Raw genomic sequence first — 15588 nt, 5'->3', positions numbered from 1 at the left:
AAGTACATTCTGGATAGGATATCAAAGCTTCAGAGGAGAGAGAGTTGTGAACACTAGCATAAAGAACTATGCACTAGCAACTGTAGATTATACACGGAGCCCCACTCAGACCAGCCTGCCTTCAAACTCTGCAGAAAAGGACTATGAGCACATATTTATCTAATAAGGAACTGCAAAACCATATTCCTAGGATTAACAATAAGGCTGAGTACCTGTGCACCAAGAGATTCAAGCCGCTCTTCTACAAATGTTGGAAATAAAGGCTACCAAGCCCCAGAGCAGCAGTTACTAAGCTGTGGTCAACAAACTCCAGGGGCTGCTGCATCCACTCCTTGTTTCAACTCCAGCCAAAACACATGTGGAAGGAAGGAGTCACTAACAGTGGAAGTTTCCATTTTATAAAAAAAAAACCCTTCCTCCTCCATCCATTCTCACTCCAGACCCAAAAAAAGCAATCCACAGTACCAGAACTAGAAGCCACCTGCACCAGAAAGCCATCAAACCCTCCATATATCTGCCAGAGTGAAGCGATCCAAGATACAGTTCAAAGAGGTGCTTTAGGGACTGAAAGAGGGAGCCAAACAAGGAGCTAGGTTTGGGGAGGGGGCGGGTTTTAAGGAATCAGATGGCTGGATCAGGAGCCACTGATTCCAAGGACCTGGCTAGAAGGCAGGAGTACAGAGTTGGGAGGAGCTGGCAGAAGCATGAGACCTGCGGAAAGCAACAAGGAGAAGGGTTTTTAAGGTATGTAAAGGTAGGGAGGGAGGAAGAAATCAGGGCCTAGATAGTAGATCTGGGCAGGAGGGATCCAGGAAATTTAAATGGAGACAATGAATTGTGTGTATGTAAAGGGAGAGAAGACAGAATTGGGGAGAGCAATAAAATTTGCATGGAAGAGAACGAATTGTATGTGGCCTCTCTCTTTCTCTCGCGCGCACACACACACACACACACACACTATTCCCCATGTCATACAAGTAATTCTCCCCATGCAAGGAATGAGTGTAATTTCCAGGCGGATGTCAGGCAATCACCAACTGGAGTGTGATTTGAAAGAGAGGTTGATCCACAATATGATCAGTCCACTGAGTCTGTCCTACAGTCTGTCCTACAAGGATGAACATTGAGATATTTCTTCTCAAGGCTAGAAAAACTTTAGAGTTCTACCACAACAACCTGCCAGCAAGATGAATATAAGATGGTGCCCTGTGGCTTTAAGGGCCAGAGGCTTAGGGTGAACCAACCCTGGTCAATTATCAACCCAGTGGCTGCACTGAGGGGGGACTGCAGACACAGACAATCACCTTGCAGCAGTCCCTGAGGAACAGGTGGTAAGCTATGGTGCATCATAGCCGGGTAGAAAGTTTTGTTATCCCTTTTGAGTTTGTGGTCATTTGGACTACTATTAAAGACTAATTTGGGGTAGGTGGTGAAGAAGCTAATGTTTCACATGGTGGAGAATGTGGGCACGATGATCAGCCCTACTATAAGGGGAGTGTGTAGTCAGTTGCAGATTTAAAAGGGGAAACTGAGCCATGGTGCCACACAGCTTCCCCAGGCCACAAGCGGGTGCAGAGAGAGCCCACACCGCTACAGTTCAATGGCAACAACAAGTTGAGAAGACCAGACTGAAAGCCCCAGCAACATGTAAGAGGAAAAGAGCTACCCTTGCTATACGATATTGTCTAAGGGCCCTGTTTGGGAGCTTTGAATCCGCTTCCAGCTACTTGGTGCCCAATAAATTTGAAGCCCACATACCCTCTGGCAGCTGGAAGATAGGGGTGCACTCTCAATGTGCTGGTATTTGTACTTCCATCCTTCACCCCAGAATCTCTTAACTATTATCAAGATGGCTTCTGTTACTCTTTCCCTTCTCCCCCATCCCCCTTCGGGTTCCTCCCTTGAAAATAGCTCCAAACCTAAGTCTGACGAACATCATTTTCCAAAATGGCAACAGAATGAAAGTGAACTGATTCCCAGTCATTCCATTGTAATAGCTGTAGTAAGACTGCCCTGCATGTGATGTTCACTCAAGTCACAGAAGAACCAAAACAGCTCTATAGTTTAGTTATTACTATAGACTTGGAATGTTCAATCCAAATACAACATATGGAGTTGAAGGAACAAGTTACTTCTTTACTAGGGAGCACATAATATGGGCCTATGATAGCTTTTCTTAAAAAGATGATTCAACCCTTAATTTTGAATATGAACAATCCTCTATAAATCAAATAAAAGCAATCTTCAAGCTGGTTTATCAGAGATTCTTGACAGGAAGCGTGATTAAGGAGCTGCATGTTTGCTCCACTTCTGCTTCCATCGAGAAAGCATTAGAAAATAGAAAACAAGGACTCTGAAAATATAAATACTGAAGAGGAAGTCCACTATACAGACATACAACAGATGACATGACATTAAGAAAGACATCCACAAAAATGTTTACAGTACCTTAGGAGGATTGAAGGGATATGTTTCTGGGATTTTTATCTCTAGTTGATATCTCCCTCCTGCAAAAACCAAAACACAAGTGAAAGACTATACTGATTTCAAGACTTAAAGTACTATGATCTCAAAAGAAAGTGAAACAAATGTGATTCTAAATTTATCCTTACATAGATGCTGTCAAGTAGTTTAATCATATCCAAAAGAAGCTAATCTAGTGAGGAATATCTTCCAACTTTTAAATACACATACACACACTTATGCACATATATAAATTCAGCTTATTAATGTCATATTCCCATATTTTATACAAAGCTAATACCTATTTCCAAGATATTCAATTCATTCTTAAATCTTCAATTTCCATTTTTTTCCTTGTTGGAACACCTCTGTTTCATATTAGTCAAAAAGACCTTCAATTAAAAAAATTAGAATACCTAAGAAAGCAGATACTAAAATAAAAATAAATTGCATCCGATGTTATGATGCCCAGTATTAATATGAAACACACTCTAAAGAATTATCCATTTCACTCTGACACTTAACACCCTCAGTTTTCTCTTCAAAATACTAAATCAAAATTAGTTCAATTTAAGTTTAAATTATTTAAAGCTTGAGGATGTTCTGCTGTGTTACTTAAGAAAGGAGTCCACATAGCTTTCAAGTCATTCTTTTCAAAGCATATGAAGAACTTCCAATACTTCAATTCACCATGTGCTATATACTACTTAACCACTTACTATGGCTCCAATTCTGCAAATACTTATGCATGAGTAATCCCAATGAACTCAACAGGGCTACTAGCATGTGTTTGCATGATTGGGACACATAACAAGGGGAGTCAAAGGCCATGTCTACACTACAAGTAGACAAGTTACATTGACATAGAGCCGCCACAGTTAGAATATTGCTTGTGCGCTTGCAGACTTATCACCTTGCATCGACGCAGAACATGCTTACCAGGACTGCTTATGTCAATGCAGTGTAGTGCACCATGGGTAGGTATCCCAGTGTGCATCCTGCACTGTTCAGCACACTGTCTTTTGGGTAGTTGTGGCAATGCACGGTGAGGCAAGAACAAATATCGCAGTGACGACTTGGAACAATGGCTCAACTTCCCATAAGTCAATGTTCTCCATCCCATAATATCTCTGTGCCATAATTTGTGCTCCTAATATCAAATTTCCACAAACTGATGCAGGACTTGTCCCTGTCTGCCATCTCTGACAGCAGCATATGACCCTTCACAGCTCTGCATTATTATCACGAGCATGGCAACGACAGGATGCACGATCCTCTAGCATTTGCAGAGCCGCAAGAACCACCTATGGAGAACATGACGATTTCCATGCGGTCAGTTTGCTGCGGGACATAGCGAAAACCAATTCAAGGTCGTTGGTGGCATTCATGGAGCAGCTGCAGATGGTGGAGTGCCCCTTCTAGTCCCCAAGAAACTAATAATGACTTGGGGGTCACAATGTAATGCAGGCTGTGGATGATGAGCAGTGGCTGGATCTGTGTGCCAAGTCTGCCCCAGACATCACGTGCAGGGACGCCAAATAGAGCAGCACTGGCAGTGGAGAAGCGAATGGTAGTCACACTTTGGAAACCTGCCATACCAGATTGCTACCAGTCAATGGGAAGTCATTCTGGAGTTGGAAAAGCCATAGTGGAGACTGTTGTTATGGAAATGTGCAGGGCCATTAATTGTCTCCTGCTACACAGGACTGTGACTGTTGGCACTGTGCAGGACTCTAGGGCTCCCAAACTGCAGTGGAGCAATAGGCAGCATGGACAAGTGCAGAGTGGGATTCTTAGGATGGAAGAATCTCATGCACTGCTAAAGACTAGCAACCAAGTGGCTAGGCAGCAATTCTGCAGAAAAGGACCTATGAGTTACAGTGAACGAGAAGCTGGATATGATCAACAGTGTGCCCTTGTTGCCAAAAGGGCTAACAGCATTTTGGGCTGTATAAGTAGGGGCATTGCCAGTAGAACGAGGGACATGATCATTCCCCTCTATTCGGCATTGGTGAGGCCTCATCTGGAGTACTGTGTCCAGTTTTGTGCCCCACGCTACAAGAAGGATCTGGAAAAATTGGAAAGAGTCCAGCGAAGGGCAACAAAAAATTATTAGGAGGCTGGAGCACATGTCTTATGAGGAGAGGCTGAGGGAAACTGGGATTGTTTAGTCTTCAGAAGAGAAGAATGAGAGGTGATTTGATAGCTTTCAACTAACTGAAAGGTGGTTCCAAAGAGGATGGATCTAGACTGTTCTCAGTGGTACCAGATGACAGAACAAGGAGTAAAGGTTTCAAGTTGCAGTGGGGGAGGTTTAGGTTGGATATTAGGAAAAACTTTTTCACTAGGAGGCTGGTGAAGCACTAGAATGGGTTACCTATGGCGGTGGTGAAATCTCCTTCCTTAGGTGTTTTTAAGGTCAGGTTTGACAAAGCCCTGGCTGTGATGATTTAGTTGGGGATTGGTCCTGCTTTGAGCAGGGGGTTGGACTAGATGACCTCTTGAGGTCCCCCTTTCAACCATTATATTCTAGGATTCTATGAATATTTCCACAGCTGATTAAAAGTTGCACAGCCTCTTCTCCCCACAGGCCCAAGAGATCCAATTTCTTCTGTCTACTCCAGGCAGGAGCACATTTGAATCATGTAGCCACATAGCTGGACATTTGCATGGAACAATGGATTGCTGTTTTGTGTGGTAGCTCAGTTGGGCATTCAGGAAAAGGCATTTCAAAAATTTGCAGATGTTTTAAAGGAGGGGGCTACCGATCTACGTGACGCCTGAGCAGTGAAGCTCACAATTATGACTAGAGGTCAGTGTCTGTTATTGAGAAACAGCTGCTGAAAAACTGTTACGGCTGACACTCGCATTACATTGACCTCCATATGTCAACCATGGTTGTACACTACTCGGGGAGGTGGTGCTAGTATGTTGGCATAATGGGGCACTTATATCGGTGGGAGACACATTTCACTATAGACACATGCATAACTAGGTCAACGCAAGGCAGACCTAACTTTGTAGTGTAGACCAGGCCTTAGACAGGCAAGCTTTTGCTATAATATGGTACTCTGCTAGAAGCATTTCTACAAGCGTTCACTATTTCAGTATTATACTACCTACTCCTAATAATACTTCCTTTGGGAGAGTTAAGCATTTCTTATTCTAAATATATTGTTAGCAACATTTATAATCCTCTGCAATATTTCTGTATTTTCAGACAATACCAGCTTATCTACATTCTCTTTCTATTTGCAATTTCTCCAGCACTGGTTGCCTGGAAGTAATTTCATGGACCACAGCACTGCAAGAGATCAACAGAATCTATATAACAATTTATATTGCATTTAAATCAAGGTGCAGGCCACAGCACTGTTCCTTGTATACATTATTCTCTCATTCCATTCTTGTTCTTCTATTTGGAAGTCAAAAGCTTTTCCTCCCATTTATCCTTACCAGTTTACTTTGTAAGATTTTATATATTCTAGCTATAATTCCTTCCCAATGAGAGTTCAGGAGTAGTCTATGTGGCCCTGATCCTGAAAATTATCTGCACAAGCAGAGACCTGCTTCTATATAGGGACAGGGGTCTGCTTGGACGGAGTAAATTGCAGGATCAGAATCTAAATCAATTATTCTATGCACCGTCTTTTTTCCTGTGGGAAAACTACATTACTAATAAGAAGAAACTGCAGAGTCCATCTGCCTGTTTCTTATATTATTCAGTGTAATAAATTCTCCATTCTCAAAGAAGTTACTCTCAATTTTTTGGCACTTTCTGTACAGTGCCTTTCCAACTATAGAAATGCTCTGAAACAAACATATTAAGTTCACTAACTGGAATTACTTTATATGTAATAGAAAATTGGAATAAAAGCCCATATTTCTAGTACTGTCAGCATTAAGGAATTTACGTGTATATTTTTTACTCACACTTGCAGAAGAGAACTGTAAGATTTCAACTAAGTTTTTTTTCAATGATCTGAATTCAATAAAAAACCCAATATTTAAGTCACCAGCTATAATTCAAACAAAAATGGAAGACAACGTAGTTGGGATTTTAGGCATAACTCTGCAATGCCTTCCTCCTACAGAACAGAGATGGCATAATTAGTACTTATTTTAAAAAATACAGAAAGTGAGACAAATGTTGAAAATGGGAAAAGGGTGTGAAATACGTAAACACTGGGGAAGGACTTACAAACTGGCAGACAAAAATTAATTGATTGTTACAAACTAAAGAGCAAAAGAAAGGAGATGGCAAATTATGCTATGACAAGGAAACGAAGTATTTAAAAACTGAAAACAAGAATAAGGAAGTCTTGACTGTTAACTGTTTGGAGAAAGGACAAAGGCTTTATGTTTCTGTAAAGCACCTAGCACAATGGTGCTGGAGGGAAGTTTGTCTGAAACACCCCAATCTGTAAGCGGGTGTACATCTTGCTGGTAAAGACTAAGGGTGCTGCTGAGTCATTATCCCGCACGAATATAAGGGAGTAGGAATGGCTCTTTGGAAAGAGGATCTAAGGAATAGACTTAGCAGTCAAACCTGAGGAGGTTTAAAAATAAACTTAAGGCATATTTTTCTTTTATTTTTTGAGTTGTTTTTTTTTTTTTTAAATTTCAGAAACTGGTGAGTTTGAACTCAAAAGAGTATGTACACTTGTAAGGCAGACTGGAAAGGCAACAGGTTACACACTATACAAAGAGCAATAAGATGAAGTACAAACCAAAGCCACATTGGCTAAAATAAGTCGAGGTGGAGGGTGGAAATGCTTGCCAAATTACTCGTGTCTCTATACCTGTTGACCGCAGGCTGTGAGGCAAAGTTGGCCAATGATTCCAGCACAGTAAGTTTGATTTGCGTCTCACAACATGAACTCAAAATACAAATGAAGGGAGTAGGCAGACACAGGCAAGACCAAAACACACAAAAAAATGGGGCGGGGGGGGCGGGCTGATTTTCAAGCAAAGCAATCTGAGAAGGCAGTGCAAAGTTCCCTCTGTAGGACTGTTAGGAAGATTGCTGCTGGATTTCAACATCCAAAAATGCTCTTAAGATATTTGCTACTACATATCATTTTGTCTGGATTTCAAATCAATATACAGATATTACAGCAGACTTTGCAAATGTAATTTAAAGGCAAGATTTTATTCCCTTCAAGGACAGGGACTATCACAATTTTGGGTAACACGTTCTAGTCTGCCATACAAATAAAGAATCCACTTCAAGTTTATAACCTCAGTACCTAAGCCATTAGGGGACAATAAACTAATTACTATTCATACATCACCTTGGACATGCATGGCATTTACAGATAAAAATAAATTACAGATCCCTGCTCCAAAGCGCTTACAAACTAAATTAACTTTTATACAAATTTATCTAGATAAAAGGTTAACTTTAATAGCTCACTAATTATTACTGTTACATCTGTCTTGGAATGCAATAGATTGTAATATAAATGTAACTTCTGTATGTACCTCAATATTTCTGCTGAAACTGTTTGATAAATTCTTAAAGCAATATTCAAAAGCCTTGCTTTTTCTATTACAGCAACTCCTCGCTTAACGTTGTAGTTATGGTCCTGGAAAATGTGACTTTAAGCAAAACAATGTTAAGCGAATCCAATTTCCCCATAAGAATTAATGTAAATAGGGGAGAGTAGGTTCCAGATAAATTTTTTTCACCAGACAAAAGACTGTATCTTTATTTATATATATATATATACACACACACACACACACACACACACAGAGAATATGAGTTTAAAACAAACAATTTAATACTGTACGTAGCAATGATGATTGTGAAGTTTGGTTGAGGTAGTGAAGTCAGAGGATGAGATATTTCCCAAGGAATGCCTTATGCTAAATGATGAACTAGTTCACAGCTGAGCCCTCAAGGGTTAACACGTTGTTAATGTAGCCTCACAATCTATAAGGCAGCACAAACGGAGGGAGGGGAGACAGCATGGCAGACAGAGAGACACACTGCGTGAGGGTACGTCTACACTACGGGATTATTCCGATTTTACATAAACCGGTTTTATAAAACAGATTGTATAAAGTCGAGTGCACGCAGCCACACTAAGCACATTAATTCGGCGGTGTGCGTCCATGATCCGAGGCTAGCGTCGATTTCTGGAGCGTTGCACTGTGGGTAGCTATTCTGTAGCTATCCCATAGTTCCCACAGTCTCCCCCGCCCCTTGGAATTCTGGGTTGAGATCCCAATGCCTGATGGGGCAAAAATCATTGCCGCGGGTGGTTCTGGGTAAATGTCACTCATTCCTTCCTCCGGGAAAACAACGGCAGACAATCATTTCGCGCCCTTTTTCCCTGGATTGCCCTGGCAGACACCATAGTACGGCAACCATGGAGCCCGTTTTTTTTTTTGTTTTTTTTTACTGTCACCATGTGTGTACTGGATGCAGCTAACAGAGGTGTTACTGCAGTGCTACACAGCAGCATTGTTTGCCTTGGCATGATAGCAGAGACGGTTATCAGTCGTTCTGTACCGTCTGCTGCCATTGTAAATTGGCAGTAAGATGACCGTTATCTGTCGTTCTGTACTGTCTGCTGCTATCATGGGTGCCCCTGGCTGAGGTCGGCCGGGGGCGCAAAGGCAAAACTGGGAATGACTCTCCGAGTCAATCCCTCCTTTATGGTTTCTAAAAACAGAGTCAGTCCTGCCTAGAATATGAGGCAAGTGTGCTAGAGAACCAGTGTATCAGAGAGCACAGCTGCTCCATGTCAGATCCCGCAGAAATGATGAGCTACATGCCATTCACGGGGGGTGCCCCTGCAACAACCCCACCTGTTGCTTCCCTCCTCCCCCAACCTTCCTGGGCTACCATGGCAGTGTTCCCCCCATTTGTATCATGAAGTTATAAAGAATGCAGGAATAAGAAACAATGACTTGTTAGTGAGATAAAATGAGGGGGAGGCAGCCTCCAGCTGCTATGACAGTCCAGGTAGGACATTAAGCGGTGCGGAGGAGAGGAGCCCAGCATCCCGCTGCTATGATAGTCCAGGCAGTACAGAATCTTTTCTTTATACAGGAAAGGGAGTGGGCTCATGGAGCTCAGCCCCCAGTTGCTATGATGAGGACAGTTACCAGCCATTCTGAACCATTTACTGGGAATGACCAGGAATCATTCCTATTTTTACCCAGGCGCCCCCGGTCGACCTCACCTGAGGCAAGCCAGGAGCACTCATGGGCTGATGGTGACGACGGATATCAGTCATATTGTACTGTCTGCCACCAGGGAGGAGAGAGGAGCAGATACTGCTCTTCACTGCTGCAGCATCGCGTCTACCACCAGCATTCAGTAGACATAGGGTGACATTGAAAAAAGTCAAGAAACGATTTCTTTCCCTTTTCTTTCACATGGTCGGGGGAGGGAGTAAATTGACAAGCTATACCCTGAACCACGCTGGACAATGTGTTTGAACCTACAGGCACTGGGAACTCAGCCAAGAATGCAAATACTTTTCGGAGACTGCCGTGGACTGTGGGATAACTGGAGTCCTCAGTACCCCCTCCCTCCCTCCATGAGCGTCCATTTGATTCTTTGGCTTTCCGTTGCGCTTGTCACGCAGCACTGTGTAGCCTGGAGATTTTTTTCAAACACTTTGGCGTTTCGTCTTCTGTAACGGAGCTCTGATAGAACAGATTTGTCTCCCCATACAGCGATCAGATCCAGTATCTCCCGTACGGTCCATGCTGGAGATCTTTTTGGATTTGGGACTGCATCGCCACCCGTGCTGATCAGAGCTCCACGCTGGTCAAACAGGAAATGTAATTCAAAAGCTCGTGGGGCTTTTCCTGTTTACCTGGTCACTGCATCTGAGTTCAGATTACTGTCCAGAGCGGTCACAGTGGTGCACTGTGGGATACCGTCCGGAGGCCAATACCGTTGATTTGCGGCCACACTAACCCTAATCCGATATGGTAATACCGATTTTAGCGCTACTCCTCTCGTTGAGGAGGAGTACAGAAACCAATTTAAAGAGCCCTTTATATCGATACAAAGGGCCTCATCGTGTGCACAGGTGTGGCGTTAAATCGGTTTAAAGCTGCTAAAATCAGTTTACACACGTAGTGTAGACCAGGCCTGAGAGACAGATGTGCACTGCTCCTTTAAGTAGGCTGACCCCTTTTTGAGTAGATCAGCAAGTTGAGACAGCAGCTGCTGCCAGCAAGTTCCCTCTGTACTGAGCCCTGCCATGTGTCATCCCAGTGCTCGTCCACCCTGATTCCAAGCCCCCAGGGGCTGCTCTTTCTGCAAGCAGTGGACAAAGCAGGCAGCTACCAAACAATGTTATAAGGGAGCACTGCGCAACTTTAAACGAGCATGTTCTCTAATTGATCAGCAACGAAATGATGTTAACTGAGATGACTAAGTGATGAGTTATCGTACACAGATATGAGGATGTCCTACACTTAAAGTCCAGACCAAACCTAAAGTCTAATGTTACTAGATTTACTGTACTCACCTGATATGAACCAAATACATACACTAAGAAATGAAATTACTATTATTGTGGTTCACCAGTCTGTCATTAAAAAGGTTTTTAAAAAAAAATAAACAAAACATTAATACACCTGCTTTCAGGCTACCACTTTAGAACATTTTTAGAGTGTCATCTATGGAAATGCAGAACACACCAGCCATTAATCTGGATTTCCAGAATTCTTGCTATCTACTTTTCTGTAAAGTGACTGGAAGCTGTACCAATTCAGGCTGTGATCTTTTAAACATTATGCAAGCTAAGGGGATGCCATTTTAGATTTGGATTTCGTGAGCAGTGAGGACCTCGCAGAAGAAATGATGGTAGGGGATAACCTTGGTTCGAGTGATCATGAGCTGATTCAGTTCAAACTAGATGGAAGGATAAACAAATGTGGATCTCGGATTAGGGTTTTTGATTTCTCAAGGGCTAATTTTAAAGAGTTGAGGAAATTAGTTAGGGAAGTGGATTGGATGGAGGAACTTGCGGATTTAAATGCGGAGGAGGCCTGGAATTACTTTAAGTCGCAGCTGCGGAAATTGTCGGAAGCCTGCATCCCAAGAAAGGAAGAAAAAAAACATGGGCAGGAGTTGTAGGCCAAGCTGGATGAGCAAGCAACTCAGAGAGGGGATTAGGAGAAAGCAGAAAGCTTACAGGGAGTGGAAGAAAGGCGGGATTAGCAAGGGAAGCTACCTTGGTGAGGTCAGAACATGTAGGGATAAAGTGAGGAAGGCTAAAAGCCGCACTGAACTGGACCTTGCAAAGGGAATCAAAACCAATAGTAAAAGGTTCTACAGCCACATAAATAAGAAGAAAACAAAGAAAGAAGAAGTGGGGCCGCTATACACTGAGGATGGAATGGAGGTTAAGGACAACCTAGGTATGGCCCAATATTTAAATAAGTACTTTGCCTCAGTTTTTAATAAGACGAGTGAGGAGTTTAGCAATGATGGAGGGATGATAGGTGGGAATGTGGATATGGAGGTGGATATTACTGCAACTGAGGTAGAGGCCAAACTTGAACAGCTTGATGGGACAAAATCGGAGGGCCCGGACAATCTCCATCCGAGGATATTAAAGGAACTGGCGCGTGAAATTGCGAGCCCGTTAGCGAGAATTTTTAAGCAATCGATAAACTCGGGGGTTGTGCCGTACGACTGGAGGATTGCTAACATAGTCCCTATTTTTAAGAAAGGGAATAAAAGTGATCCGGGTAATTATAGGCCAGTTAGCTTGATGTCTGTAGTATGTAAGGTCTTGGAAAAAATTTTAAGGGAGTAAGTAGTCAAGGACATAGAGATCAATGGTAATTGGGACGAATTGCAACATGGATTTACTAAAGGTAGATCGTGCCAAACCAATTTGATCTCCTTCTTTGAGAAGGTGACGGATTACTTAGAAAAAGGAAATGCGGTAGATCTAATTTACCTCGATTTCAGTAGGGCGTTTGACACGGTTCCGCATGGGGAACTGTTAGTTAAATTGGAGAAGATGGGGATGAATATGAAAGTTGTAAGGTGGATAAGGAACTGGTTAAAGGGGAGACTCCAGCGGGTCGTAATGAAGGGTGAACTGTCAGGCTGGAAGGAGGTTACTAGTGGAGTCCCTCAAGGATCGGTTTTGGGACTGATCTTATTTAACCTTTTTATTACTGACCTTGGCACAAAGAGCGGGAATGTGCTAATAAAGTTTGCGGATGACACAAAGTTGGGGGGTATTGCTAACACGGAGAAGGACAGGGATACTATTCAGGAAGATCTGGACCACCTTGTAAACTGGAGTAAGAGTAATAGGATGAAATACAACAGTGAAAAGTGCAAGGTCATGCACTTAGAGATTAATAATAAGAATTTTAGATATACGTTGGGGATGCATCAGTTGGAAGCGACGGAGGAGGAGAAGGACCTTGGGGTATTGGTCGATAGCAGGATGACTATGAGCCGCCAATGTGATACGGCTGTTAAAAAAGCAAATGTGATTTTAGGATGCATTACGCGAGGTATTTCCAGCAAGGATAAGGAGGTGTTAGTACCGTTATATAAGGCGCTGGTGAGACCCCATCTGGAATATTGTGTGCAGTTCTGGTGTCCCATGTTCAAGAAGGATGAATTCAAACTGGAACGGGTCCAGAGACGGGCTACTAGGATGATCCGAGGAATGGAAAACCTGCCTTATGAAAGGAGACTCAAAGAGCTTGGCTTGTTTAGCCTGGCCAAAAGAAGGCTGTGGGGGAATATGCTTGCTCTATATAAATATATCAGGGGGGTTAACGTTAGGGAGGGAGAGGAATTATTTAAGTTTAGTTCTAATGTAGGCACGAGGACGAATGGGTACAAACTGGATATTAGGAAGTTTAGACTTGAAATTAGACGAAGGTTTCTAACCATTAGGGGAGTGAAGTTTTGGAACAGCCTTCCGAGGGAAGTAGTGGGGGCAAAAGACTTATCTGGCTTCAAGACTAAGCTTGATAAGTATATGGAGGGGATGTTATGATAGGATAATTTAATTTGGGCAACTGATCTTGGATTATCACCAGATAAGTCTGCTCAATGGTCTGCGGGGAGATGTTGGATGGGATAGGAACTGAGTTACTGCAGAGAATTCCTTCTTGGGTGTTGGCTGGTGAGTCTTGCCCACATGCTCAGGGTTTAGCTGATCGCCATATTTGGGGTCGGGAAGGAATTTTCCTCCAGGGCGGATTGGCAGGGGCCCTGGAAGTTTTTCGCCTTCCTCTGCAGCGTGGGGCATGGGTCGCTTGCTGGTGGATTCTCTGCAGTTTGAGGTCTTCAAACCAGTTTTGAGGATTTCAGTAACTCAGTCCTGGATTAGGGGTTGTATAAAAGTGGATGGGTAGGGTTCTGTAGCCTGCCTTGTGCAGGTCAGACTGGATGATCATATTGGTCCCTTCTGGCCTATGAGTCTATGAGTCTAAGTACAGTTGAAATTGGTCAATATTTGGGTGGGAAACCTTTAAAAAAAAAAAAAAAAGGAAGATGATGAAAGGAAGTGTGTTGGCAATTCATTAGATGGCAAGCTTTCTTTGGATCCAGTATTAAACTAATATACCAATATGGCCTATGGAGCACTTTTCTACAGGAATTTACCATTTTCAGAAACATAAAACCAAGGTCCTTACCATTTGTGGTTATTTAAAAAAAAAGTAATATAGCACTTCTCCTTAAGGTTAACCCTGATATTCCCCTGCAGCTTCAACTGGATATTCTTCATTGTTTACCCTGAACAGTTGTGCAGTGTTACTGTTTTGTCTGTATCCATCTATAGACCTGTATGTCTATATACACAATCTTAATAAATGCATAAAACTATGTTAAAAAAACATTCAGTTTGAAAAACTCAAGCATTCAAAAGTTAGGAAATGCCAGAATTAAGGTTGCTCATGTAATCTTAATATGAGCGCCTTATAAGTACACACTGTAATACAATCCAACTACATGATCATGCTATGTTTTTCAATTGACATAATACCTGCCTCATTCCATAACCAGAAAAGGATGGTGCTCACTGAATAAGCAGCTATTCAATATTTTTTAAACTCATCAATGTGTCCATGCCTTATATACTCACATCATCCAAATCTTGCACTAAATATAGAATTACTGATTTCCTCCCTCATCCTGGTATCCACGTGCTTCACAAGCACTAATAAGTTTGTCTTCACAATATGCAGATGAGATAGGGGAGCATTATCACCATCTTACAGACTGGGAACAGAGATACAGAGATTATGCCCAAAATCATAATATGGACCCTGTAATTTTGGATGCCCAGTTTCAGACACCAATGGCCTGATTTTTCAGAGTATACCTCTACCCCGATATAACGCTTTGATCCGCCGGGGTGCGCAGCCCCGCGCCCTCGGATCACTGCCTTACCACATTATATCCAAATTTGCGTTATATCTGGTCGCGTTATATCAGGGTAGAGGTGTACTCATCATTTTTACAACATTTTTATACAGTCAAAGCACAGACACTGCTGACTTTGGTTTCAGCTGCAAGTGCTTTGCCTGCCTACAAATCAGGCCCCAAGTATCAATTTGGGCATCCAGAAAGTGAAGGACACACAACTAGTAGTCAACTGTGAAAAGTTTGGTTTAAGTGGCTTGAGCAGCATCACACAGGAACTCTGTGGCAAAGAATCTAATTCTCCAGGTTGGCATTCAGCTGTTTTAACTATGAGATATCCTCTCTCTTCCAGCAGTCCTTTGCCTTAGTCGCTACAAAACTTCTAAATTCTAGAACAAATGGGTCCTACAGGCTACAGCCTCAATCACAAAACAACCCTGATGGATTTACTGAGCACCATCCATTCTGTATACTGATATGGTAGGGTCTTGTAGGGGGAAAAAAAAGTATATTATCATGTTATTAAACACTATCACTGTGCATACACACAAGGAGGATGAATTATGTGCTGTACAAGGAACCTCCATTCTGACATTTCCTAACTTCTGAGTGCTTGACTTTGCAACTTAACATTCTTTTAACATAACAAAATGTTCTGGAAAAAACAAATTCCATTAAGTGAAATGATACTGACCTGCATGTGAGTCACTGACAGCACTAGAACCTTTAGTTCTGTAGCACAG

The 15588-nt window shown here is 42.4% G+C and overlaps 1 protein-coding gene across 3 annotated transcripts in view; it reads right to left on the bottom strand.

Moving 5' to 3' along the window:
• Positions 1-15588, bottom strand: part of UBE2K (ubiquitin conjugating enzyme E2 K) — an 88760-nt gene that overhangs the window by 24368 nt on the left and 48804 nt on the right. For 2 of the 3 annotated variants that reach the window (XM_030563929.1, XM_030563930.1), the window contains one exon: positions 2449-2507. The exons of the other annotated variant lie outside the window; for it this stretch is intronic. In XM_030563929.1, the coding sequence (XP_030419789.1) occupies positions 2449-2507 (59 nt within the window). Of the gene's footprint in view, positions 1-2448; positions 2508-15588 lie in introns of those variants that run through there. 3 annotated transcript variants of the gene reach the window in all.

Source organism: Gopherus evgoodei, chromosome 5 (genome assembly GCF_007399415.2).
Source record: "Gopherus evgoodei ecotype Sinaloan lineage chromosome 5, rGopEvg1_v1.p, whole genome shotgun sequence".
Classification (NCBI taxonomy): Eukaryota; Metazoa; Chordata; order Testudines; family Testudinidae; genus Gopherus; species Gopherus evgoodei.
This window is presented reverse-complemented; position numbering and strand designations above follow the sequence as displayed.